The following is a 26,759-nucleotide window of genomic DNA, read 5'->3' as shown; positions in this document are numbered from 1 at the left end:
TGAGACTAGTAATCTCGCCTCGGAGAGAGCTCAGACCCCAAGCCTCAAGCATCCAAGCCGCAAGCGCATGGTCCACAGATTCTTGGCCAAGGCATGGCATTCCCGCTATCATCGTCGTCGAGACTGAGTATTTGAGTAGTCTCAAGGCTCAATTGAGTACTAAGGAGTCTTAACTCGAGAGCCCTGGGCATCAAATTAGGAATCCAGCCACCCCAACCACCCATGCTCTTCTTGACCTCAGAGTCCGTGGTTGAGGCTTATCGAATAGTGGCAGGTGCTAGTATTCCAGAACCAGTGGGCGGAGTCCAATTGAACGGGCAAGAGTGCAACCCTTCAACAGCCTCAGGGGTCTTCGACTATTTTCAGGATGGATCATAATCATGAATTGCCCCGGGTATGTCATCGCCTCCTTCGTTGGCAAGGATGAAAGGACATCGACGGCCAGCTGCAAGCGAGCCGTGAGCACGGAGCAGACGGTTACCCATTATTGCTCCATACAACTCTGTATATCCTAATCCGTACAGGATTCCCCAACCCAGCTCCCTCTTCGGAAGTCCGCCGAGACGATCAAATAGGAAGGCAGGCAAGTTGGAAGGTCGTTAAACCGGAGGCGTCGGACGGGCAGAGCCGCTACGCCGGCGTTGACCTTAAAATGGCCTTAGCGTCGACATGTTGTATATTGTGGACTGGGGTATGCAGGGTCTTCTGCCCGTCTCGATTATCTTCAAGACTTCAACCGGAAGTCTCTTATCGCACATCGCATAATCGCGCGTCTACTCTAGACGTCATTCAGCAGGTTGATCATTGCCCAAATCCCGGCTTGCAAAGTTGCAAACATCCCGTGGGAAATTCATGATTGGAGGAAATCCACGATATGCAACTCCACCGCAGGGTCTGGCGAACCGGCCGCCTGCCTCCCCTATACGTGCAAGGCACCGTGATCGTAGAGCTCTGGACCCTGAGTCTAGAGTCCCAGCCTTGTCTTCCACGATACTACGATAACCTTCCGTCTCGTCCAGGCCTAACCGTTGACGGCGTGCTTGCAATCATTCTTCCAATTGGGGAAGGTATGTGATTACCTGATAAGCCTCCGGCCCATCTGCTGCTATGTTCAAGTCCGTATGTAGCATATATAAATCGGCGCTGGCCGCTGCATGGAGACATCCAGGCGACGCTGACTTTCACCATCATCACCATGCGTTTCTCACTTCTTGCTGTTTGTGGTCTTTTGGCCGGCGCAATTGCCGCCCCGACGGCCCATTCAAGGCGCCATGTTGTACATGAGCGTAGAAGTCGACTGCCCGCCAATTGGAGGAGAAGCACCAAACTCAGCAGCGATGCTGTACTGCCACTGCGAATTGCACTCACCCAGAGCAATCTCGACAGGGCTGAAGAATTCTTGATGGATGTCTCCCACCCAGATTCACCTAATTTTGGAAAGCACTGGACATCTAAACAAGTTGCCGAGACGTTCGCACCTAGCGATGAGACAGTAGCAGCCGTCACCCAATGGCTACTTGAGGCAGGAATCGTGCCAGACCGCGTTAAGCAATCCCAGAGTCTCAACTGGCTTCATGCTGAAGTCACCGTTGAGGAAGCTGAAGCACTTCTCAAAACAAAATATTATCGATACACGCACAGCCAGACTGGCCAGGCTCACGTTGCTTGCGATGAGTACAGCATCCCAGAGGATATCCAGAGACACGTTGACTTTATCACCCCTACCCTTCACTTCGACGCAAAGATCCAGGCCCCGAAGAAGAGACGTGCTCTAGATGAACGTGAGATTGATATTGTCAAACGTCAAACTTCGGCCATCGGTCACGATGTTCAACCAGGAAGTGCACATGCGATTGGTTCCCCAGGGGATGCATCTCTGCCAAAAAAAGGAGCTAACATTCCATTTTCCACCGTGTTGACTGAATTGGAAAACTGCGATGTCTCAATTGTTCCCAGCTGCCTTCGAGCTTTATACTTGATACCAGAGGACTTCCCAGCGCATCCCAATAGTGGGCCTACCTTCATATTAAATTAACCGCTGAATTACTGCTAATGAGTGGCAGACTCATATGGTATTGTCGAATATACCCCGCAAGCATACCTCCCAGATGATTTGGATATGTTCTTCCGCAACTTCTCTCCTGCACTGGTTGGTAAGAGGCCGACATTTGAGTCAATTGACGGCGGATACCTTCAGACCGAGGTGGAAGATTTTGGTTACAATGGAGAATCTGTAAGTTACTACCTTATGGTCTGGGGCTCAAGAATATATGGGCTAATCCTGCAATTTTAGGACCTGGATCTCGAATACGCCATGTCCCTGGTATACCCGCAAACTGTAACTCTTTACCAGACTGGAGACTCCGTCGAAGGCGCATCTTTCAACAATTTTCTTGACGCCCTCGATAGTAGCTATTGTACCTATGAGGGAGGCGATGATGCCACTCAAGATTCAGTCTATCCTGACCCCTATGGTGGATACCAGGGTCCCGAGGACTGTGGTGGTTTCACAGCCAGCAAGGTTATCTCTACCTCGTACGCCTACAACGAAGCCGATCTCACACCCTTCTATGAGATACGCCAGTGTAATGAATACCTGAAGCTTGGTCTTCAAGGCATCACTTTCCTGTACTCGTCAGGTGATTACGGTGTTGCGGGTAATGGAGGACAGTGCATCGACACTACCACCGGCGCATACAACAACGGTAAGATCCAACATCTCAAAACAGAGTTCTCAGACATAGAAGCTGATTCTTTAACATAGGAACCTCCGGCATGTTCAACCCCTCATTCCCCGGCACCTGCCCCTACATCACCTCCGTAGGCGCGACGCAAGTCAAGCCCGGCGCCACTGTAACCCAACCTGAAGAAGCCGCCGAGAGCGTCATCTACTCCGGCGGCGGCTTCTCCAACGTCTTCAGCATGCCCTCCTACCAAGCCAGCGCCGTCAAGAGCTACTTTGCCTCGCACGCACCGCCCTACGGCCCAGACCGCTACAACACCTCGCAAACCTCGCGCGGCTTCCCCGACGTTGCCGCCAACGGCGTCAACTACGTTATCGCCATCGACTCCGCCTTCAGCTACGTCTACGGCACCAGCGCCTCCTCCCCGACCTTCGGCTCCGTCATCACCCTCCTCAACGCCGCACGCATGGATGTCGGCAAGAGCAGTCTCGGCTTCCTCAATCCGGCCCTGTACGCGAACCCCGGTATCATGAACGATATCACGGCCGGTGGGAACCAGGGCTGTGGCACGCCCGGCTTCACCGCGGTCGAAGGCTGGGATCCGGTCACGGGACTAGGCACCCCGAATTTTTTGAAGATGTTGCCGTATTTCTTGTCTTTGCCTTGATTGATGTGGGGAGAGTGGAACAAACATCGCCTTTTTAGGATGCTTCGTAACGATTTAATGCTAGCGGAATGAGTGAATGATTGAATGAATGATGGGCACGGGCACGTATAATAAGGGCCTCCTTGGTTTTATGTATATAGATGAATTGAATTGAATTGAATTGAACTGAATGATCCCAATGCCTAACCAATAAATAAACAGTTTTGCCCCATTCCTAGCAATGCAAGTTCAACAAATTGGTATTCTTTCTACCCCTCGCCCAAAAGAAAATCATGAATATGAACATAAAAAACGTCCTCCCCTAATGAAGAGAGGAAAAAAAAAAACTCGAGGGTTGCTATTTCGGATGTTCGTTATGCTATTCTATTCCACCCCACCCGTCACTAATGCAAGTTCATGTATGTATGTACTCTTTGATGAAACCTCTCTCTCTACTCTGTCGCCTTATACTTCTTATTAAACTCTCCCACCGCGATACCGATCTTCCTGTACAGGAAGTTCCGCGAGCTGACCTCCGCCACGGGGATGAAGGGACCGTTGGTGCCGCCCCTCAGAGTCAGGCTCAGGCCTGTGCGCTCCTTGCTGATGGTCTGGACCTCGTTTAGTGGGATGTCCCACTCGCTCGTCAGCTTCTTGCTCTTGATGAGCATGATGCGAGCATAGGTAAGCATGAAGACGACGTCTTCGCGCGGGAGCTCGAGGTGCGCAATGTATTGCTCGTTGAAGTATTTTCCATTGTCCAGTTGCTTCAGCCAGAATTGCCCCAGGGCCTCGCGCTGCGAGTACGGGCGCACGATCCCATCCGTGTCAATGAAGCGGGCGAGACGGACACGGTCGAGGCCATCAGAATCAAAGACTGTCGTTGTATTTCGGATGCCTTCGCTGACATTGGAGGCGAGATCAAATACTCCAATTGCTGGTTTGGTGGCGAGGCCGAGGACCCCTTTGCCGACACCCTTGAAGAATCCTGCTACGCCTTCTTGCTCTGCGCCTTCGAGGGGTTTCCGCGCCAATCCTCCAATACCGCTGGCGAGACTGGTTGCAAAGGAATTCGCGCCCGCTGTGACACCGTAGAGTGCGTGCTTTGGTCGATTCCGTGATCGTGTCATCCGTCGTCGATCTTGGAATTGCTTGTCCATCGTGGCTTCGGCGAGACCTTTGGCGATACTACCCGTCATCTTTGATACGCTATCCGATACACCGAAGACGGACTTCTTAACGAAGCTGGTGGCGCCTTTTGCAATGCCCACCCCCAGGGCTTCAGGCTTGTCGGACATGATGAATCCTTGGTATGGTTCATAGAAGATATCTGCGACTCCCGAACTAAGGTTATTGAAGAGACCGACAGGGTTACCAAGAAAATCTGCAGAGCCCAAAATCTTGTGTACTTGATACAATGCCTCTTGTGAATAATGATTCGAGATATTCTGCGTTAGGATGGATGATGATACTCGAGCATTCTCCAACATCAATGAATTGAGACGGACTGGGGCATCATTAATATTGCCGATAGCCATAGTTAAGATGTTCAAAAAGAACATCAATGGGTTCTTCGATGATGTCTTATCCTCGACGTTGACTCGTTCGGTGCGAACGAAGGATAGGTCGAGTTGCATAGGCTGAATGTTTAGCAGCTCAAAGTAAATATCTTGACCTTGCTGCTCCTGTTTTGGTTCGGGGATATCCAAGCTTTCGTCGCACAGAACTCCTTCATGTGTTTCTGACCAGCTAGCCCCCGGAACTTTCGAGAACTCTAACAGAGCGTAGACAAAGTCCTCGTCAATTTCCAATGTCATCTGCTGCAAGAGCATAGTCGCATATTTGATATAGAGCACGCCATAAGAATCATCTTTGACACGAGTAACCATGGCATGGATACAAGGATGCGTCTCAGTTTCCCTAGTGTTCTTCGGCACAACGCTGGGGTACAAAATCATGGGGAAAATGCCACCGTAGAGCTGATTGTCGATCTGTACCCATTTTATGGACGTCGTGACTGTCTGGAAGAGTGGAGATTCCGTGTATTTGAGTGAAATATCTCGGAAGGTAATGTAAGCAAGTTCTCTCGGCTGAGTATTGATCAATGAGATTCCAAAGCCAGCAAGCTTGACCTGTGCCTGGAACGTGACATTCGTATCCTGTTCTTTGACGACAAAGCCGCCAGCAACACTTGTTGAAGACTCGGACCGCGTCTTCTGCTTATACAGACTCATCGAGGCTTTGTAATTCGACAAAATGAGAGTCTGTGTAGGACCATCAGTTGCCACATTGAGATCGATGATTTTTGACTCTCTGCAAGTTGGGTCTTTTGAGGCTGGTATCTTCATAGGAATGAGATTACCGATCTCTGCAAGCTTGATATGTCTCTCTCGCCCATTCGCGTTGATGATCAACTCCTTATTTTTGGCAGCAGGGTAATCCCATGCATAAGGCATGATGCTTCTCGGAGGCAGTCGATAACGGATCGGGCGCCAGCCACTGCGATCTTCTACGTCCTCATCGTCAATATTCGGATTGGCCTGGAAGAACATGAATTCGGTATCGCTTTCATTGCGCATAGAGAATGGCCAGTTTTTAGTCTCAGCACTGATATGCAGGAAAATAGTGGCGTTCTCCATCAGGATTTCAACCTTTATGAGCTTTTGTCGTTGACCAGCCTTTGCAAGCTTAACGTGCGTTGATCCAAGGTCCGAAATGTTGAATGGAGAAGACCATTGGTTGTTCACTCCAGGAAAGCAGAGGGACAGCTGCTTTACTTCAGTCTTCTGAAGGAAGTGTAACGGCTCCAGAGCTTTTGGCTTGAGAGTGAAAAGCTCAGAAGATCCAGGCTCTCTGACGTTGATTTCTTCGTTCATCTGGTTCTTTAGGATAAATCGTGGAGCGAGAGTAACAACCTTGGTCATCTGGTATTTTCCTTCCCCAGGTTCGACAGTGATTCCGATATGAATCTCGGTCTTATTGGAAGAGGATGGAAGTATAACGTCAAAAGTGCTTCCGATAGCATCAAAACTTTGAGGTTTACTCCAGCTTGACTCGCCAACCTTCAAGAGAGCCCTGTTTCGCTGATCGTCTGCCCCATAAGCGAACATGTAGGGACGAGCCTTATGTCTCACTGCGTCTGCGGAATCTGTGTGGAACCCTTGACCGGCGGCTGTCCTAGCATTCTGGAGAAGCGACTTGGCCTTGATGTTTATCTCCAATCCAGTCTTGTTCAGAATCACATAGGGACTGTAGACAGTAACTCGGAAGGCGCCGCCACTGTCGGGGATTTTGAAGTAGTGAAGTCTGAGATTAAGCGCAAGCCCCTCGCTATCCTTGCAAACGAGAAGTGACTCTTTACGGAAATCTTCCTGGTTGTTTGAATTAATAATAGCGAACTCGCTTGCTTTGAAGACCGTGTCCTGCATATCGATGCTTAACAACAGAAGATGCGATAACTCGACCACGTGAACAGGACTGAGACCTCCTTTTCGGAGGAAGTTCGTCCAATCTTTTCTGGTGTTCTTATCATAAATGCGGTATTTGAAATCGTAAGGTAGTAGGTTCTCGAGCTCCACCGGCGCAGAGAGACGTATTCTCATGTATGGATAAATACTATGAGTATGTTAGCAGAAACTCCCAAAAGACTTCAAGTATCCTTACCTTGTGAGTGGATTGGTCTTGTCATAATTGGCATGCATTTGGAAGTAGAATGGAGGCGTCTGTCTATCATTCTCGCCCGTGCACGTTATAGTCTTTGTCGGCCTGTGGAGAAGATCCCTCCACCATAATGGTTCAGTGCACCATCCATAACCAAATCCTTGATCTGGCCTGACTAATAAAGATTTCAGGAAGGCTGCGCCTACAGGAGCAGGTCGGCTTTCGCCTGGTGCGATTTTCTCAATTTTGAGCAGATGCCCTTCTTGAGCATCGAAAACACCCAATTCCACAGGAATCTGAGTCTTGTTCTCAACTAAGAGGGGCGAGCGGAAGGTGATGTACTTGACATTGTCTGCACCAAGGGTGACCTCAACCAGGAGACGGTGGAGGACTTGATCTTTACGAGGCCGAAGACTATAAAGAGCTTCGCCTTCGCGGTTGATCGGGATCCTGTTGATGCTATCGAACCCACTGCCCTCAAGCCTGACACCCACAATCCCGGAGTTGTTTTCTGGAGACAAATTCTCACGCATCTTCTCCCAATCCTCGAATCGCCAAGGAGCTTCCTCGCCATCTTCGAGTCTTGCAGACATTTCGTTTTCCTCGTCGGGAATATCTGCCCAGACATTGATATCAAATCCTGTGTAATTTCGGATCCGATACGGTGCATCTGCTCCCCGTGGCTTCGAAAGAACATCATCTTTCTGGGTCAAGAATTGCGCCGATTTGGAAGCAAGGGCAATTGTAGCTGATGTGACCGTGACTTCTAGCATTTTTTGTGATGTAAAGTCAATGGACAGACGATCCGGATTTGGCTCCTTCGAGATCTGGAGTCCCATTTGCCAAGGCTCGATGAGAGGCTCCCACGCAGACTTGGAAAAGTTATATACGTTGACAAACATATCAATGTTGGTGTCCGCTCTCATGCTACTTGTCCAATCAGTGGCTCTTGCAGTGAAACCTTTAACGCTGAGATCAAGGATTGGTAATTCATGTAGATCGCCAATCAAGATGACTCTCATGCCTTCCAATGTAGCAGTAAGCTCCTCATGGTGCTGCACGGTCTCCTTTCCTGACAGACTACCATTCGCACGGCCAGAAGTAGCCGTTTGGGCCTTGCTCTTCTTCGTCGTCGTTATACCCTTACCACTTGCTGTTCGCCGTTTGAGATCCGAAGTGCCGCGCCGCGCAAGTTGCGCTGCTTTCTCATCTGAAGCAGAAACGTGGTGCTCATCTTCATGTCCAGAGAGCTCAGAGGCTTTGCTGAAAATCTGGAGGGCCAGAAGAATATCGCGAAGGGACAACCGGAGTACAAGTGGCTCTACATCGATGTAGACGCTGGTCATATTTGGTTTTGAGCTATCGGTAGACATCTGCAAAGAGAAATCATCAATGATTCTCAACCGGCTGTCCTCAAAGCGGTCCATTCGGCAGAGGAACATGCCCATCTGTGAGACCTGAAGCGTTAGAGCATGTTGTTTTGACATGAGAATTTGTTTAGTCCCGAGTACGATAGCTTCGGAGCTGCTACTGAGAGGGTTTGCGATTAAGATGATTTGAGCTTCGACCACATTGACCCTAAAGGCGATGGTCATCGATGATTCTTCTGGCTGACTGGAACCCTGGCTACGTGTAGTGGTGACCGATTTGGATTGTCCTGATTCTTGCCTGCTCAGTCGCGTAGTACGTGTTGAATCGGTCTCTGAGCCATCTCCAGACTCAAGCATGCTTTCATCGTCTTCCACGATTACAGGTTCGTCAACAGCAAAACCGCCTGCGATAAAGGACTGTATTGCGAAGATGTAGTCGAGAGCGAAAATGACACGAGGGCTATCAACAGCAACCATGGCAATCAGGTTGCGCTCCTTTCCGCCAGAGATACTAACGCTGGCCATGAACTGCTGGACGTCCTTATTTGAGGACGTCATGATCTTTCGGAATTTGTTGGTCTCTCGCTTTCTGCTATCTTGGATCGTGAAGGACTGAATCAATAGCTCCGATTCAAGTGATCCATCAGTCATCATGCGCAGCTTCACCTTCGTGTCATCCAATGAAAATTTAGACAAACTAGAGGCCTCGATATCACCGACTGGTTCATCTTCGTCTGCCAGTACCAATTCCAGACCAATTGTGTGAACATGGAAGGCAAGGTCGAGTTTGGTCCAGATACTAGAGTCGACTCCCAGTTCAGGGCCTAGATCAACAAGTGTACCATCCTCGGGGGGTTCTTTTGATTCCGCAGGAGCGAGTCTCTTTGCTTCCCTCCGAGTTTCTTTTGGTACATCCTCAATAGCCTGTTGTTCATCCTCGTCCTGATTAACTGCAAATGCTGCAGGGACCGATTTCGCTAGTTGCAATAGGAATTTCAGTTGAATCTGAGTTATTCGCAAGTTGAAATCGGTCATGCTGCCCTCTATTTCCATGTCGGGTCTCTTCGCGCCCGGGGTATGCTCCGCATAGGTCATTTTGAAGCCAAGATCCACCTTATCAATGAGCTCCAATTCTTCGGACTCGTCCTCTGGGTAATGGAAGTAGGAGGTCATTCGGATGTTCCTAATGCCAGCGGATAGTTGCATTGCAATTTGGGAATCCTTCGAGTCATCCAAGGGCACGAACTTATTCTCCGCATAAATCTCTCCCAGGTAAGCCGTCACCAAATCCCGCTTTGGACGGCCAGGAAGCATAACTCCAGGGAATACCACGATGGGAGTCGAAATGTTGATGTCGAACTTTACACGGCCAGCGTTTTGAATTTGGGAAGCCTGGTTTGCAGCCGCTTGTCGGGCTGCGTTGAAGATAGCTTGCATCTTACCGAACTTAACCAGGAAGTCGATGATCTTCCGGAACGGCTCTTCCAGAAAGTTCAACTTTATGGAACCTGCACGGAGGAAGATCGAAGAATCGTACCCGGGATAGGTGTCGACGCTCTGAGCATCAAATGTCTCATAGCGGAAGTCCGCCAAATCGTCTCCTTGAATTTCTATCAACTTCCGGAGATTCGAATCACTCGACGCCCCTTGATTAATATCGTCCAGTAATGACAGATCTCCCAACTTAGCAGCAATCCGCATCGTCTTGCCCATGAGAAAGATACCGACATCCGCATGATTAAGAGAAAGTGTGGCTAATCGAATGCCATCGTTGTTAAGAATGAGGACAATACTCGTCAGATCTACCTTAATACGAATCGAACCAGAGTCAGGAGACTTCGGTGGCTGCAGCTCAGAGCTTGATTCCATATTCTCGGCATCCATGAGCTCTTCGGATGGGGACTCAGCTGCAGGAAGGGAAGCAGCCTCATCGTTCGTAAAGGTTACCAATATGAAATCCAACAACGTAAGCAGAGTCTTTCTGGTGACGACCAGGTTGATAGTGGATACGGCGACGTCGATATTGAGTTCAACCCCTTGATACTTAGGCATGAACTCCAATGATTCTTTCTTGACTCTGATGATCTTCACATGAATAAGATCCTTCTTATCAGAATCCTTGCCACCAGAAGACACTATCGATTTGAACTCCGCCGGAGGATTCTCCACGTAGTCATCAATAACTACGGATTCCAATGAAGTTTCGATTATCATGTCGTATGGTCGTACGCAGAGGTTCAACCCGAAGTTTTCAGCAACCAATTCCACGAGGAGCTGGTCTGGCTTCCTACCTTCCGGATCACTTCTGTAAAGCGAGCCCTGAAGACGCTCAACTTCAAATTTCAGTTCGAAGTTTCGCTGTTGGAGCTTAAGGCTCTCGTCGGCTTTCACCTCCGGTGCATCTTGGAACTCTGCATCGTCATCATCATTATCGGACTCTTGCAGGATAATCGCTTCCTGAGTAGAGGTAGAGAATTGGAATGCCGTAGACGAAGGACGATCACGATTCTTGTCAGACTTTTTTTGTACACTCTGAGCACGCGATCGGGACGTCGCTAAGGCTGCCCCCGACGCGGAGCTCTGCGCAGGCGCTTCTTCCTCATTTAAGTTGGGCAAGGCCACGTCGATGAGTCTCATCAAGTTCTTATATTTCTTATCCGATACCGAGGCATGCAACACAGGGAGCTTGCCTGATATTCGAACCTTGGCCAGGTTTGGTGCCTTCGGAATAATCGAAGTTTCGAGGATGAAGTCCATGTTGATCTTATCAACAACGTGCATTGACTGTGACTCGTCTCTTTTCGTCAGTTGCGCCTTCGTCTCCTCGATTGATGGGCCGATAAGAAGCTGCGTAGAAGAAAGCTTGACTAAGAACTTGTCATACATCAATGACTCTAGTCGCTTGTAGTCCTCATCAGTGTAAGCCTGCTTTTGTTTCGATTGGATATCCTTCATAGTATCTTGGTCGACAAGCTCGCTGTTTACACTGATGTGTCCAGCATCAAGAATCAAGCAAATTGTCGATTTTGAGGTTATGCTCTCGGGGACGATGATCAGAGGAGCCTGAAGATCCAGTTTCGCATTGATTGTCTTGTGCTCTTCTAATGCGAACTCCAGACCGACTCTCGTCTGCTGGCGTAACTCTTCCACAGTTGCGCCAGCACTCTCCATGAGAGCTCCAATGGACTCCATGTGCCTCTCAGGAGGCTTGAAAAACTGCATGATGGCCACAAGGAAATTAGGATTCCAAATGATCTCAAGAGGCTTAAGTTTCCCGGTCACAGCCATGTCGCTAGCGCCATCCAACGGGTTCTTCTCAAATTGGAACTGGAAGAAGGGTTCGATGGTATTCTCTACATCCTCGTTCTCGTCATCAAGCTGAATCTGACCTGGCTCATCTGGTGCATCTTTGACTCGCACAATCTGAGTGAACAAGCTGTTAGGAGTCGTGCCATCATTGACTCTCAATCCACCAAGGCTCATATCCGCCAAGAATGAGTCTGGGCGTTGAAGGAACTTGGCTTGGAAAGCGTCGAAATATAGACTGACTACCTCTACCACTTTTTCATGAGGATCGCGCTTAAGTGTGAAGCTACCCGTGTTGAGAGACGCATCAATTTGCAACTTGATTGTCTCCTTTGGCAGATCTATACACTCGGCGAAAGCCGTCTTTTCGTCCCAGTCGATGGCATCGTACAACTCTTGGCGTTGTTCCTCAGTCATCGTGGTTTCGGGGTCTTCTTCTTCTTGGGGTTTCGAGCCCCAAGCCCAAGCGATCCAGCCTTGTTTCTGCTTTGCAGTTTCCGCCTTCTTCACTCCGACGTTCTCTTTCTTCAGCTGGTTCCTAGCTAAAGATCTCCAGAAGCGCATGTCTTCGTAATTTAGCTTCCACTCAAGCTTGTTCAACTCCTCTATTTCCTCGGGTGTTAACTGCTCAGTCTGCTTCTTCTTTTTCTTGAAGAGCTCAATATAACGGATTCGGTCATCTCTTCGCTCCTTGAAGAAAGCCCATGACCAACGACGATTGCGATCGTGGATCTTGCTCAACACCGCATTTCCTGCAAACTTGAACCATGCCCTTGGGTCTTCCATAGGTGTGACACCTTTTGGTTGCAGTTTTTTGTACTCTTGGTGACGAATAAAGTAGTGGAATAAGTCGACTAACATGAGAGCATCTCGGTATTGCTGATCATCCAGCACTACTCCAATTTCATCAAATACCAATCCAGCTTTCATGTGTGGTCTATCAACCTTTCCAGACTTGTCTATTTCGATTTTTGCCTGGCCGTTAACAGGCTTCAGAATGAACTGATGGTTGGCCTGTTCTGGATCCTCCCCTTTAACGATCATATCCTTGAAATTGTCTAACATTTCATCATGTGAAGACACCACGGCAGCGCCTGGTACCTCTGCCTGCCGACCCGTCCCCAGCAAATCGGTATCCGTGTTCCAATATATAGCCAGCGCGCCGAGAGTCGCAAGTTTGTGGGTAGGCCCCGCGGAGTTCTGTATGTATGTTGGCTTCCATTCCCCATCCGTGCTAATTGCGCTGAATTCTTCCAGCGTCAGACCAATGGCAAATGGGTGGCCGGGGGCGGATATCGAGTCTTCGTAGCGAAGATGGATGTTCTTGACTGTGATTTGGAGATTGTCGACGATTTTTGTAACCAGGCTGTCGGTGAAACTTTGGTTCTTTTGCTGCTCTTCCTGACTCATGCCTTCTTGACTGCGATCCTTCAGCATCTCAGCACTGTCCAGCTTCTCAATCTTGAGAGCCTGCCTCCGGCGCTCCTCCTCCTCCTCATCCCATTCAGCGTCTTCCTTCGGCGCAGCGAGGAGAAAGACATCTTCGATGTAGACCTGGACTGGCTGCCCGCGCAGGTTCGACCACGGGATCCTGAGTGTGAGTTGTCCCAGGTGTCCTTCCACAACATTTATTGGAAGCTTCAGCTGGTCCAGAGCCTCCCTGCGCAATTCCAGATCCCGCAGCTTCACATCTCCAGACCAGATGCCGACTTTCAGTTGTCCCGGATCGAAGTTCCTTATGTACATGCCCAGGAAGCGGTTGAGCAGCGATGCGACGAGTCCTTCCAACATCGTGGTGTCGCGTTGCCGTTACCCTGGCAGGGGGTCAATCGATCAAACTTTTCGAGGTGTCGTCGGTCGGTCGCATCAGCGAGGGGTATCGTTTGTGATTCAGGCCATAACGTTCATGAAATTCGTGGCGGGTGTTCTCGAACAAGGTGAGATATCGTCTTGCGGGTTAAGATGGGATTTGTAGGTAGTAGAGGCTGAATCGTAAGTTCCCCGCCGTGGACAACGCGAAGCTACGTGGAGAACGAGCGATAACGCTGGCCTCAGGAAAATCGGGCCATTCTTCAACCCCTGCTTCGAAGTGCAAAAACTTTTGATTATACAAGGAGTGGATGTAAATAATGCACCTGCTCAGAGATTGCATCCAATCCTTCTACACAGGTGTCCCTAGCACTCCCTAGATTTCCATGTTCTCTTGTCCTGGACCCGCTAGCACGACTGCACTACTCCTATGGTGGGCGGGTCCAAGGCCACTACGTCATAATTCATTCATGAGCTGGGAACTGGATGAGCTCCTCCAAGTACAAGTAGGTGTAAGTACCAGTAGGGAGCTACTAATTCAACAAGCTCCCCAATTTCCTTCATTTGAAGTGCCTTACACTGTACCATCTAATCTGAACCTTCAATTGATTTTATGACCTATTTTACTCTACGTGAATTGAGCTTTTCAGCATCAAGTACAAGCAATCGGACTGCGGGGAAGCTCCCGTACAAACAGCTATCAGATAAACACCATGTTCCGCTCTGCAGCCGCCCGGACACTCGTAAAGAGCCTCGCGAAAGCTCCTTCTGCCAGGTCAAGCTATACTGCAACTTCAGTCAAGCTTCGAAATGTCACACCTCTTTACCACTTGAATAGTAAACGCCCACAAAACCACCTGACCCTCTCCCGACCAACCACGACATCACTGCTGTATGCTACGAAATCCGAGCCTCCATATGACGAGATTGACGTGCAGGCGGAGAAGGAATATGCACAAAGAAAGATTGAGCCTCATCCACAAGAAGTCTCAACCCAATCCACCATTCGTCCAGTGTTTGAGGGGAGTAGGAAGCAGGAAGACGATGTAATGATGGGTGGGATAAAGGGAGATCTTCGTACAATCATAAACACATTTGGGCTCAAGGAAGTTCCTAAGGAGCCGCTATACTTTGGAATTGCAGGTGTTATTCCATATGTCATCACCTCTCTGTCGACAGTTTTTCTCTCTGACGAAATCAACCGTTCCCACACTGCTGGCCAGGGGCTTCTGTTTTCGCCCGAGACGGCACATCAGATCCTTGATTTCATAACCCCAGTCCAGATCGGATATGGTGCTGTGGTAGGTTGCCAGCGCGTACGCTTGGACTAATTGTAAACTGATGAAACCAACAGATTATCTCCTCCCTTGGAGCCGTCCACTGGGGCTTAGAGTATGCCGGATATGGTGGCTTCCACAGCTACCGTAGGTACATGTACGGGGCTCTCGCACCCGCACTTGCATGGCCAACAATGTTCTTGCCCACCGAACCCGCTCTCATCACACAATTCGCGGCATTCACTTTCATGTACCTCGCGGACGCTCGAGCCACGGTCCGAGGGTGGTTCCCATCTTGGTACTCCACGTACCGATTCGTGCTGACGTTCTTCGTCGGTGCTTCTATTTTGGTAAGCTTGATTGGAAGAGGAAGGATCGTGGACTCGGAGACCCAACTCAAGCGACCGGCGGACTATGTCAGGAACATGGCGGAGCCCGACCCGCGCGAGATAAAGAAGCAACAAGATCTGGCCAAGAATGAGTCTAAGTTTAAGCAGACTAAGAGAGAAGAGGCAAAACAGGACAAGGATAAGTCTGGGGAGAAGGCTGGGAAGGACTCAGAGAGCAAGGACGACGAAAAGGGCGATGACAAGAAAGAGGAGAAGGGAGACGATAAGAAAGAGAAGGGAGACGATAAAAAAGAGGAGAAGGGGGACGATAAGAAAGACGAGAAGGGAGGCGAGAAGGGAGGCGACAAGCAAGACGACAAGGAACAGAAGAACTGAAGGAAGTGCGGCCAGTCCCTTTTGCATGATCCCATTCCCTCCCGACCCCAACCAAGCCCCAACGCCTAATTCTTTCATCGTGCTCAGAAATGCCAGCCAGCCAGCCAGCTCCTATCGAGCCATCCATCAACCACCGCCACCTAATAGAAAAATACCTTACCTGCGTGTTCAATTCCATCGCAAAATAAAATATAATTGTAAAAAAAAATTCAACAAAGCAATTTCAAGCCGACGAAACCTTTCATCCGAAACCTTGCCACGTGAAGCCACCACGTGAAGCCACCAAGCTCAGACCCCTCGCTTACCGGAAACACCCCCTTTTCCGTACCTCCTTGTGGGGAAGCTAGATAGATAGCTGTACAATACTGTACAGGTACATACAACTATCTGAAATACCTACCTTACTATACTGTACAGGTACATACAACTATCTGAAATACCTACCTTACTATACTGTACAGGTACATACAACTATCTGAAATACCTACCTTACTATAAGTACCTAGATGTAGTAGGAGACATGTACATTGAGTGTACATGTACCTACTTGTATATTGACCCCTCTTTTTCCCAACCTGCAGGACTCTCCCTCTCCCTCTCCCTATTACCTAACTTGTACTTACCTTACTTAGTTTTCTAAAGGACGAAGTTCAATTCAATCTCAATACTTACTTCAGTTTCATATATCAACAGAAAAAAACCTATGTGCTTACCTATTCAGGGGTCCATGATTTGCATTTTGCAGGAAGGTGAGGTATCCGTCAGGGTGCTCGACATTCATTCTCGCACGGAGCGAACCTACTTTACTTACCTACTTACCTGCCTTATCTTATCTTACCTTTGCAACTATCCTTTATCTATATGTGCCTTTTTTTTAAAAAAAAGGGGGATTTAGAGATCATACCAGAAATTCTATCCTACAATACCTAAGGTACCTAGGTACCTACGCACGGTGTCTCAAAAGATGCTGCCCGTGCATCCACGACGACGGGAGCGCGTGCTCACTCACCGCTCACACGCAGCAGCTCACAGAAGAGTCGAGTGCGTGCGTGACGCGGTCTGCATCACCCTCCTCCCTCCCCCCCTTCAACCAAGAAAATAAATAAATAAATAACTCAGTAGTAAAATTGGATAAAATGAAATGAAACCTGCACCTCACGTACCAGGATCCATCTCCTTTTCAAGATCTTGGGGGTTTTTTTAGAGAGAGGAAGAGGGGGAGGGATTGGATGGGATGGGAATAGGAGGGAACTTGCGCAGGGGTTATGGCTGGTTTTTTTTATATAAATGAATGGAAGAGAGAGAGGGTACCTGACTCACGCGACGGTCTAGATAAGTAGGTAGGTACTGTAGGTACTGTAGGTAAGAAGAGGATCGATGATCCCGAGGGAAGAAAGTTGAGTTCTGATTTCTCAAGTAAGTTAACCTACCGTAGGGTACTATATATAGATATATAGACATCAACCAACTTACCTTACCTTACTGTCCACAAGTAACAATAGTACGATACCTATCTGCCCTGGCTAATCAACACCGAAAAGAAAAGAACCTCGCCCGGAGAATAATAGAATAATAACGTTAAAATCCAAAGCTATCAATCCTCATCATCATCCGCTCCGATCCATGTCATCATCACTTTGTTCCTCCCCCCCTCCCCGGGCCAAAAGGCCCCCCTCCTCCCCCAAAAACAGTCAAGGGAAGCGGGCCACCGGGTCCCAAAACCGCAATGCCGAGTGGCGATCGCGCACCACGCGAGCAAGGCACTTGGTCATGCCGGTGCATCTCGACCAGAAACCCCGGAAGATGCGGACCTTGACTTTCCTTTTGATTTTTTTTTGGCTGCGGGCGGAGGGGGATAAAAGGATGGCGTGTGTGTCCGGATGTTCTTTTTTTCTTTTTGTTTGTATATGGAAAGGAAGGTCGAAGCGGTCTATTATTACACGCATTATTTTTTGAGTAAGAAAAAGGTATCTATTATTTGGCCAATACGGAAAGAGGGGGAAGATGCGGTGCTGACGCTGGTTGTTGTTGTTGATGATGATGATGATGATGATGATGATGAGTGTTGGATGATTACGACTACATACGACTTCGACCCAGCCCTGCATTTTTTTTATATCCTGACCTGACGCCCCCGAAAGTCTCAGTCTCAGACCCAACGACTTATCTCTCGACTTCTATTTTATTTATTTATTTATTTCCACGCATTACATACCTTACTTACATACGGTACATACCCACACAATATGCTTCTCCTCTCATCCAAAAATCCGAATTTCTCCCTCCACTTCCTGCCCTCCTTTCTCCGCCTCGAGAAGCCATCATCAGCGTCGTCAACAGCGGGCCACAGCTCCACCTGGTCGACGCCCCTCTCATCCCTCCCCACCGACCCCTCCATCTCCACCAGCACAACAAGCAGCCCGCCCCTCGCGCCCCTCCTCCCCCAAACCCCGACCATCCACCACCGCCGCACCATCTCGCGGACCAACAGCACGACGCCGCCGCCGACGCTGCACGGCTTCGCGGATTTCTTCCACGCGCGCGTCGCGGGCCCGATCGCCGCGGTGCCCGAGCTGAGGAGGGAGACCGATGAGGAGTGCTGGGAGAGGATGATTAGTTTGCAGAGGGAGTATCATTGTTATAAGTCGGCGAGGTTGGAGGCGGCAGTCGAGGCGCTGGAGAGGGGGTGTTCGATTGATGAGGTGCCCATGCGTGAGTTTTATGTTTTCCTTTTTTCTTATCTTTCCTTTGCGCTGTTTATCTATTTTGCATATTCTTTTTTGAAGGGGGAGGGGGGAATTAGGTATTGGGCGAGGATGAGAGATGAGAGGAATATTGGAAATGCGGGCTAATGATTGTAATGATATTCTAGCACCGAGACTCTGTCTCGATCTCTTAAACGAGGAGTTAAAAGCTCAGATCGAAGCGCACCGGGGCGGATTATTTCCTTGATTCTCCTCTTGCCCTTCACCAACCCATACTCCAAATCGAATCGAATTGGATAAAATCCCACGAATCATAATACCGCGGAAGGAACAGGATGCGAAAGGGAAGAAGCTGGAGCAGAGGATTACATTTCGAAAGCGGATGATACCAGGTTTATGTTGCTCATTTTTAGCGTCGGTGTTGGGGGCGGGCAATGACCAGAGCGAATATGCTGGCTGGCATTTGGGTTCTACATTCCTCTCTATCTTATCTTTTTAATTACCAAAAAATGCCCAGAAAAAGTTCTTGTATATCGGACTCTTGTGTCTTGTCTGTTGTTATTAGGACAAGCAGCATGTGATGCAGCCACGCGGCTTGCCTGTGTAACTTTACGTGGTGATCCGACATTCGATGCATGTACAGTCTTGCCGGCGAGTACGGTGTGCCGATACGCATGTAACGCGAGAATATATCTCGACAAAACTTGAAGAAATGGGCATATTTCCTCGTGATTTCCTCCTACCACTAGGTTTCAGATTCCCAATACTTGCATGTCGGAGTTTCCTGCATCCTGGAATAGCTCTCACTGATGTAAAGTTCACAGCATGATAAGAGAATTCATGCAAGTCCGCAATCCAGAAATCTGGTTCAGCATTCATACCACTTGGGTGTATCTCGCCGTGTGAGAGAACCTAATCCAGCTCACTTGGCCCCACGCGTCTTCTGAGAGGTCATGACTTTGACATGAACCCAACAATGCTGCAAGGAGACGAGGGGAAAGCTACCAGAGAATTCTCGCTCTTCGGATCGTGGTTGTAACAGTATAGAAGAGTATGGCATTAGAGGCTGGAGAGGCTGGTCGTGCGCAGTGAGTTCAGATGGGGATACAATTCTGTCGACGTCTCATTGTGAGGCCCGAGTCAGGCTCGAGTCATGTAATGCTGTCAACACTTTAAGGATACGAGATATGGAGAAGATAACAAACTGAGATACAGTTAATGGGATTTAACAATGAACAAAAGATAGGGACGATGAATCGGAGCGGGAGAGGATGGAGATGGGAGAACATTTCAGCCTCGGAGAACCACTGGTTCTGGGTCCCGGTCCGGGGAGCTCCCCGCGAGATGCCATGCAGTAACTCGACCTCCCGGCAGGAAGCTGCAAAGGCCGGGAAATAAGCTGCGGATCGGGAGCCGGCCGTGTATATGAACGGGAATATATTACTTATAAGTTATAAATAGCCACGTGGCTCCCGAGGTTTCTGGGTTTTGCTTCATGATCGAGGACTCGTCTTTTCCTTTTTCACTTTACCAGAGGAGACCTCTCATCCCTCCTGTCCGCAACGATCCCCTTGGGATCCTCAGGGAACGACGCTTCCTGAGGAGGATGAGAGCAACAACATTTAACGCTGACAATGTTTGACCGACGGCGAGCGGCAGAATCGACTTTGCAATCGACGTATCATTCCGAAACGCACGTTGGCTCAATGCAGAGGAACACAGTCCTTGTCTGCAGCTAGTCCTCCAACCCGTCAGTGCAGCCAGCTCTTGGCAACGGCTGATCGCCTGAACCATGCGTCAGATCATGGACCCCCAAACGCTATCCTTGCGGAGCGTTTATGTCATCCGACGACCATGGGGCTCCATCGAATACCTGAGGCTTGAACATTTGAGACCTTCGAGACGTTATCGGGTGTCCTGTGCTGATGGGTAGGGCAGCCGTTGGCCCGAGGGCTCCCTCATGATCCGCCTCGGCGGGCATCTGCTTCCAGGCGCGATGCATCGGGCGGAGGGGAGGTCGGGGCTGCGTGTTAGATATAAGAGCCAAGCAGGTCTCCACCCAATGATTGTAGTGAGGATGCTCCGCGAGGTAGCACCGAGGCCACGAGGCACCTGTGCTGATAGTCCCATCTGTGGTACAAGAAGGCTATTTCTGGAATCTGATACAAACCCACTGCAGCTCCTACCGCAAGTTCGGCCTTACTTCGTGGCCCCTCTTAAGTGTCTGAATTTCCGCTGCCTTTGTCGCTACATTCGTTGTACCAATGAGCCCTATGGGTTGAGTTACTCCAGTAGACGATGTCAGGGGCGGGGAGCCTTTTGTTCATACCCATATCCCAAGTAGCCTCATAGCCTCATAGCTGATACTGAATGGTTCTCACATACCCACTGTTGCACGCTCCGATAGCTACGCAGAGCAGCTCCGAGGAGAGGAACGGACCGATGTGGTTGTAGCATCCCGTGCCGTACAACGAAGCCATTGCTCCATTGCTCAGAAGTCCAGGGGCAAGATGCTGCGGGGGCTCGCTTCTGGGAAGTTAGAAGCGAAATCAGAGCGAGCAACTCCACTCGTCGAAAGTCCCCCAGAGGACGTGCAGTCCCGCATATCATCGCCGATGGAAATCTGCATGAACACCTCGTGGCAAATCCACTCGGACCACCTCCAGATAGATAACCTGCTGCACTGCTGGGTATTGTTGCATTGTCTCTTGATGTTGTGCTCCGGCCACGTCCGCTGAGATTGCCCTCAGATGGCATCTGCCTGGATAGCACCGCTCACATTCTTGAAAACGTAGATTGAGCAAGCATCAGCTGCACTACCCATTGTGACTACTGCTGGGCGGCCATGTACCATACCGCCGATAGTCCTGGGTCCTCTTATTGCCTCGCCCCGTTCGACCCCTCGGTCCCATGGATAGAGGCTGATCAGCGGGCAGGATAGTTGGGCGATCTGCTTGCTGTCGCAAGAGATCTTTCCAGAACCGCAGTAGTAAGGAGATCCAGGATAGGTAACCAGGGCGTCGTAATTGTCGAGCCCACAATTGTCTCGGGTCCAAACGGCAGGGCTGCGTGGGAGGAAGAAAAAAAAGCAATAATAGCCCTCTTGATAAGTAACCGGGTCGATAGGAGCTAGGAGCATGCCGCCATCGCGCGTCTCCTGTGTACCGTCGGTCGTCGATGGAGGGGCAGGGATACCGATAAGATCAACCCAGCAATCGAGTAATCGAGTAATCACAAGGAAAATAATAATGGTTGTTGCTGCTGGTGGTGGCTTTGTCTCGTACTGATCGTAATTCGCATTCCTGGCCACGGCACAATACGAGATACACAATTTGACTTGACTGACATTGTTGTATCTTGCACGTTTGAGTGAAGGCATTCGAGCATCCCAGAGACGTGCTGCGGTGTAGAGCCTCACTGCATATTCCCAAAGTACCTTATTCTTGCTGTGCAGGACTCCCACCGCGAAATACCCTCTCTCTTCTCTTTCACCTCTCCTCTCAACCCTCCCATATAAGTTGATCTCCTCCCTGACCGTTGATGCCCTCGACTGTTCTGTGTTCGGAGCCAGCTTTACACAGGACGGAGATACATCCCACGCTGTTGTGGAAGCCACCCCCCTCCCTCGATTTCGGCCCAGGAGCTTATCTCGAGCCCTCAAAGTACCAATCAGCGCCCCCCGTCAAATCAAGCAACCCGCGCCGTTGCTCGCCGTTGCTGGGCGCGAGAAAACTGGATCTGCGGATCATTTGTTAGGGCCGTAAACCGGTCCCGCCAATCATGGATTATCGCAGGACGTCCCTGGTCCTGAACCGTCAGCAGCTCCAACAGGCCAACATCGATTCGCACATATATGTCAGTTTTGCCGGCCCAGGTGCCAGTGGGAACAATGCCAATGCCATTCCCGCTGATGCCTCCAATATGTGGTGGGATGAGGAGCGAATCGAGGCGACCGTCACCCGCCAGTTTGTATTGTCCAAGCTACACCCCGAGGATCAAGACCGCTTAGACGAGCCTCTGGGATTTGGTGATGGCCTCACAGACGATACCTATTGGGAATGGATAGAGTCGAAGGCCAAGCGCATCTTTCTGATTCTGGTTGATCTTGGCGTTCCTGATCAAATTTTTGGCGTTATTGATGATTCGTGGGATGATGATGATTTACCGGTGCCGTTGGACCAGGTCGAGCGACTCCGCCTGACATACGATAAAAACAAAAAGTTGGAGAAGAAGTTCTTTGTCCGTCAGTTTACGTATCTCTTGAGGTATCTTTCAAAGGGGGAGAATGTATGTTACGATGACGAGGAGGTGGTGCCTCTCGAATTGGCAGAGAAGAGACCCGTTGGCGCTGTGACTGGCCTCACGCAAAGCAATGTGGACAAGGTACACCTTCCTGGGAGACCAGATGACATTCTCCTTCGTCGCCGAATACCTCTTGGTGTATCCCCGGGCTGTATGCCTCAAGAGGAGTTCCTTTCTGGACTCGAACAGATGAAAGCCATCGAACATAACCACCTGACATCCCTATGGGCGTCTTACACCTATCAAGGATATGGCTACATCCTCCTGACACCAGTCAATGATAACACTCTCAAGTCATTCCTGACAATAACACCACAATCCATCAAGATTCTCCCCAAACAAGAACGACGCATCCTTCTCCTGAATTGGATCCACTGCCTCGCCGACGCTCTCTCCTTTCTCCATGCCCAGGGGCTTTCTCACCGCAATATCAAGCCGTCAAACGTTATGCTCGACCTTGACAATAACATATTCCTTGGTGATATAGGCATCTTCCCGAATCCCACTATCACCGGCGAGAAACGCGGTTTTGACAAGGAGACCTACGATTATTCCGCTCCTGAACAAGCCCGACCTCCAACACCCGCACCCATCCTCCTCCCTGTTTCACGTCCAGCAACCAGTAGTCGGAATCCAGGTCCAGGTGCCTTCCACTCCATAGCTAGCGCCTCCCCATCTACTCCGACATCTGCTACCTTCAACGACAGAGCTTCTGTATCCACTAGCTCTACAGGTTCGAACCCGCCCACAAGCCCACAATCAAAACGCAATAGCCACTCGGGACCCAGACACGACCCTCAAAAAGCTGATATATTCTCCCTTGGCACTATCATTCTCGAAATCCTGACCTTCCTCCTAAAACGTGCCTCCCGAAACTTTGCGTCGCACCGCTCTTCCAAGAACAAAACTCCTGGTCGAGGCGGCGGGCTCCCTGATTCTTCATTCCACAAAAATCTAGGACAAGTGGAGAGCTGGATGAACACCCTCGCCAAAGACGCCAGCAAGAAAGAGGACACGATTTTCAGAGGGGTAAGCCACATCATTTCGCTGGTATCGCAAATGTTGAACCCGAATCCGGATGAACGACCCACGGCCTCCTTTGTTGCAGAACGACTCTGCACCATCCTAATCGAGAAATGCGGCTTGGGTACATCTGAAGGAGTACCGAGCCGCATCCATTGCGACGCGCGTTCATCGAACCCCGAGGAATGGAATTTCGGATTCGATCAACTGCGGCTTGCGTCTCAACGAGCGGCTGCCGAGGCATGCGCGAGTGTTAATCCGGCAGGGACGGAAATGAGGACGATGGCGCTGGGAAATGGAGGAGTGATTTATGGGATCGAAAAGAAGGAAGCGCCGATGAGCCCCAAGGGAACGGAAGGCGATCGCATGAGCATGATGACGAAGACGAGTAGGAGTAGTGAGGGACGGAGCAGGACTGGGAGTGTAAGTTTGGTTGGGTCTGGGAAGGTGAAGCCGAAGGCCAGAGCGCACAAAGCTCCTATCTATGCTGGTTCGTCCCCTATTCTTCTTCTTCTTCTTCTTCTTCTTCTTCCTGTTGCAATGTGAGGCGTGCAATAAGGGGACGAGAGTGAGACTGACGTGGGTTGACAGAGCTTAGTTTCGCATAATGTCTCTGAAAATGAAAGGTGATGGGGCGTCTATCCCCAAACCCGAAGACCAGAAGAGAAGAAATCAGAAGGAACGGAAGAGGTGGAATTATAGCATCAAGGGAACATCTAACACCCAAATTACTGCGGTCCGTATATCTATCTATCTAGTAACGACCTGACTCACGACATGCTTCACGATATATGCCCCACGATTAATGACGAGAACGAAATGCCTGTTGCAGAAACATGCGGAAGAATAGGGCGGGTGTTTTGATATGTTTTTTTATATCTGAACTGGAGGCTTTTGTTTGCACTGGCTGCAACCATATTTTTTTGCATGTATATATATTTTAATCCACATTAGCAGCGGAGAGAACTTGGGCTATACGACCTGTTTATTATTCCTAGCTACCTACCTACATTTGAAGAGACGAATGTACGAAAGAACAATTAAATCCAATGAAGAAAACGCTATTGACCCAAATCCATAATGCACAAACAATCTGATATCCTAACACCATGCTCGATTTCATGCTACAGTTTCCTTCGTTTCCTCGTTTCCTTCGTATCAAAAGTGCGATTTTCCCGTCCAGCCCCTGAAAGGAGGTCTCGCTTCGCACAGAGAAAATAGCAAACTTCTCCCCTTTTTCCGCCTCCCCTTTTCTCTTCTGTGAGAAAGGAAGGAAGGAAGGAGAGGGGAGGATGGGGAAGGAAGATAGATCAATAAACGCTTCCCATAACGCTCTTCTCCTCCTTCTCCACGTCACTCTCCGCCGCCGCCGTCCCAGATACCACTTCCTCCCTATCCCCCAACGCATCCGCCATCGCGCCCCTCCCCATCCCGCTCTCCCTCTCCGCCTTCTCCAACAACATCTTCCTCTCCCCTTCCCCGCCATCACACTCTCCCATCACAGTCTCAATCCCCGGCGCCTGTTCGCGTCTCCTTACATCCTCATCCGCCGAGAATTCCGTGTCCGAGCCAGCCTGAGACGTGTACCCGCTCGCGGAGCCTCCAAAATCGCGGCCTGCGGTGAGGAGGAGACTGTTCTTGGGGCTTTTGATGTGGTTGAGGAGTCGTTCCTCGACGCTGATGAAGGATGGCGTGCCGGCGGGGCTGGAGACGAGACTGGAGGGTGGTGGGAGGGTGACGTTGGTGGGGCGGTGCGGGGCAGCTTCGGGCTCGGCTTCTTCTTCGTCTTCGTCTTCTTCTGCGCTGGAGTTCGCCCAGCGGCGGGTGGAGGCGCGGCGGAGTGGGAGGCTTTGACTTTGGCTTGAGATTTGGATTTGGCTCTGGCTTTGGCTTTCAGAGGGAGTGGTGGCGGTGGTGGAGAGGGGGGAGGGTTTGCTGTTAAGCTCCATGGCGTGCATGGGGTTTTCTTTCTTGTAGTAGTATTTTGCGTGATTGCAGCCATTGGGGCAGCCGCCCCATTTCTTCCTAGGCGGCACGACGTTTTGTGATGTCGCCAGTCCTGTGGCTTCCAGTCTTTTCTCCTTCTCTCTGTCTTTTTCTGAGACGGACGATATCAGCTTCTTCTCTTTCTCCTTGGCAGCGGCGGCTCGTTCGCGCTTCAGCTCTGACCATGTGCGAAGCCGGTTCTCGAGAATGTATTTCCCAGAGTCGGGGGATTTGCGCATGATGAGGAATTCGCAGTGGTTCACGTTGCGGAGATCTTCAAAATATTCAACGCTGAAGTGGTACCATTTCATGAGGAAGACGCGAGACATGAGTCCATGGGTCACTGTTCCAATCAGCAACTTCTCTTCTCTCCATCTCCCTCTCTCCCAGTATAGAACTCGGGAGGAAGAAGTACATACCGAGTACGCAAACGGAAGCAAAGTCCTCTTCCCCAAACTGCCGCCATAAGCTCTCATTAAACCCACTGATACGGTCATACGCATCCGCGGCGGACTCCCCATTCGGAATCCTATAGAAGAAATGTCCATAATCGGCTCGCTCGTGCCACATACGTTCCATCTCCGCCGAACATGGTTGGAAATTTCCAAAGTCCTGCTCCCTTAACCTCGGCTCCTCATAGACTTTTATACTATGCCGGGGGAATGGAGAAGGAGAAGGGTCGTCAGAGGTCAGGGTGGCAAGTATGCCTTCGGTCGTCTCTCGCGTGCGGCGATAGGGGGAGGTGAAGAAGTGGAGAGTGTCGTCGGCGCGGAGGAGGGAACGAAGTCGTCGGCCTGCCTCGTGGGCTTGTGCCCAGCCTTCCGGGGTGAGCTTTACTCGGTGGTCGGGGATGGTCTGGTGAATATCGCGGTTTTCTGGCCGGTGTCAGTTTTGCACTCAAGCCAGATAACGATGGTGTTGTGAGCATAACATCTCTTGTCCCACACATTGCCCCTCCAGGGAGGACTCACTATTGCCTTCTGACTGAGCATGTCTGATCAGGATGATCATGCGAGGTTTCCCCATCGTGAGATGCTTCTTCTAAGACAGAGGGGTTAAAACTGCAGAAATGGATAATTGATAATAAGCAATACAAGCAGCAACAGAGTTTATTCAAAATAATCTATGATTGTGTTTGTGTGGGAATTTTCTTCACCCGGCTGAGGCAAAAATCAATGGTGATGCTCTGCTCGTTTCACAGTCCTTATCGGGAGATATCACTCACGGCTTAAATACTTAACAGGGGCCGCGCTAGCGGGCTAAAAA

At 50.0% G+C, this 26,759-nt stretch overlaps 7 protein-coding genes across 7 annotated transcripts; 4 read left to right on the top strand and 3 right to left on the bottom strand.

Moving 5' to 3' along the window:
* The first annotated feature begins 1,184 nt into the window (after window positions 1-1,184).
* On the top strand, window positions 1,185-3,522 carry M430DRAFT_133212 (hypothetical protein). Its single transcript, XM_024862286.1, has 4 exons — window positions 1,185-2,009; window positions 2,064-2,233; window positions 2,294-2,705; window positions 2,765-3,522. Exons 1-4 carry the CDS (start codon window positions 1,196-1,198, stop codon window positions 3,349-3,351), a joined length of 1,983 nt encoding a protein of 660 aa, XP_024723669.1. The 5' UTR covers window positions 1,185-1,195; the 3' UTR covers window positions 3,352-3,522.
* On the bottom strand, window positions 3,506-13,596 carry M430DRAFT_133210 (hypothetical protein). Its single transcript, XM_024862285.1, has 2 exons — window positions 6,994-13,596; window positions 3,506-6,945 (listed from the first exon to the last, which is right to left on the bottom strand). The coding sequence occupies exons 1-2, from the start codon at window positions 13,455-13,457 to the stop codon at window positions 3,783-3,785; spliced, it is 9,627 nt and encodes a 3,208-aa protein (XP_024723668.1). The 5' UTR covers window positions 13,458-13,596; the 3' UTR covers window positions 3,506-3,782.
* A 349-nt stretch (window positions 13,597-13,945) lies between these two features.
* M430DRAFT_55895 (hypothetical protein) lies at window positions 13,946-15,624 on the top strand (the record flags this gene model as incomplete). Its single annotated transcript, XM_024868569.1, has 3 exons — window positions 13,946-13,987; window positions 14,126-14,776; window positions 14,830-15,624. The coding sequence occupies 3 exons, from the start codon at window positions 13,946-13,948 to the stop codon at window positions 15,475-15,477; spliced, it is 1,341 nt and encodes a 446-aa protein (XP_024723667.1). The 3' UTR covers window positions 15,478-15,624.
* Window positions 15,625-17,322: 1,698 nt separating this feature from the next.
* M430DRAFT_32909 (hypothetical protein) lies at window positions 17,323-18,591 on the top strand. Its single transcript, XM_024866253.1, has 2 exons — window positions 17,323-18,189; window positions 18,350-18,591. Exons 1-2 carry the CDS (start codon window positions 17,724-17,726, stop codon window positions 18,427-18,429), a joined length of 546 nt encoding a protein of 181 aa, XP_024723666.1. The 5' UTR covers window positions 17,323-17,723; the 3' UTR covers window positions 18,430-18,591.
* Window positions 18,592-20,928: 2,337 nt separating this feature from the next.
* Window positions 20,929-21,561, bottom strand: M430DRAFT_24914 (hypothetical protein; the record flags this gene model as incomplete). Its single annotated transcript, XM_024865158.1, has 1 exon — window positions 20,929-21,561. The coding sequence occupies one exon, from the start codon at window positions 21,559-21,561 to the stop codon at window positions 20,929-20,931; it is 633 nt and encodes a 210-aa protein (XP_024723665.1).
* A 201-nt stretch (window positions 21,562-21,762) lies between these two features.
* Window positions 21,763-24,466, top strand: M430DRAFT_197938 (hypothetical protein). Its single transcript, XM_024864155.1, has 2 exons — window positions 21,763-23,997; window positions 24,099-24,466. The coding sequence occupies exons 1-2, from the start codon at window positions 21,963-21,965 to the stop codon at window positions 24,113-24,115; spliced, it is 2,052 nt and encodes a 683-aa protein (XP_024723664.1). The 5' UTR covers window positions 21,763-21,962; the 3' UTR covers window positions 24,116-24,466.
* Window positions 24,467-25,482: 1,016 nt separating this feature from the next.
* Window positions 25,483-26,643, bottom strand: M430DRAFT_133203 (hypothetical protein; the record flags this gene model as incomplete). Its single annotated transcript, XM_024862284.1, has 3 exons — window positions 26,465-26,643; window positions 25,913-26,368; window positions 25,483-25,836 (listed from the first exon to the last, which is right to left on the bottom strand). Coding segments are annotated over exons 1-3 (864 nt in total), but the record flags the coding sequence as incomplete, so codon positions are not given.
* Between the last annotated feature and the right edge of the window lie 116 nt (window positions 26,644-26,759).

This window comes from Amorphotheca resinae (genome assembly GCF_003019875.1).
Source record: "Amorphotheca resinae ATCC 22711 unplaced genomic scaffold M430scaffold_2, whole genome shotgun sequence".
Lineage (NCBI taxonomy): Eukaryota > Fungi > Ascomycota > Leotiomycetes > Helotiales > Amorphothecaceae > Amorphotheca > Amorphotheca resinae.
Note: the sequence above shows the minus strand (reverse complement) of the source record. Positions and strands in the feature narration are given on the sequence as shown.

What these genes read in the sequence shown, in the direction of transcription:
- M430DRAFT_32909 (XM_024866253.1), top strand. Translation starts at nt 17,724, where the DNA reads ATGCTTCTCCTCTCATCCAAAAATCCGAATTTCTCCCTCCACTTCCTG. An exon ending in GATTGATGAGGTGCCCATGC is followed by an intron (nt 18,190 to 18,349) that starts GTGAGTTTTATG and finishes ATGATATTCTAG; the next exon opens with CACCGAGACTCTGTCTCGAT.
- M430DRAFT_133212 (XM_024862286.1), top strand. Translation starts at nt 1,196, where the DNA reads ATGCGTTTCTCACTTCTTGCTGTTTGTGGTCTTTTGGCCGGCGCAATT. An exon ending in CTTCCCAGCGCATCCCAATA is followed by an intron (nt 2,010 to 2,063) that starts GTGGGCCTACCT and finishes AATGAGTGGCAG; the next exon opens with ACTCATATGGTATTGTCGAA. An exon ending in CACCGGCGCATACAACAACG is followed by an intron (nt 2,706 to 2,764) that starts GTAAGATCCAAC and finishes TCTTTAACATAG; the next exon opens with GAACCTCCGGCATGTTCAAC.
- M430DRAFT_133210 (XM_024862285.1), bottom strand. Translation starts at nt 13,457, where the DNA reads ATGTTGGAAGGACTCGTCGCATCGCTGCTCAACCGCTTCCTGGGCATG. An exon ending in AAGACCAATCCACTCACAAG is followed by an intron (nt 6,946 to 6,993) that starts GTAAGGATACTT and finishes ACATACTCATAG; the next exon opens with TATTTATCCATACATGAGAA.
- M430DRAFT_197938 (XM_024864155.1), top strand. Translation starts at nt 21,963, where the DNA reads ATGGATTATCGCAGGACGTCCCTGGTCCTGAACCGTCAGCAGCTCCAA.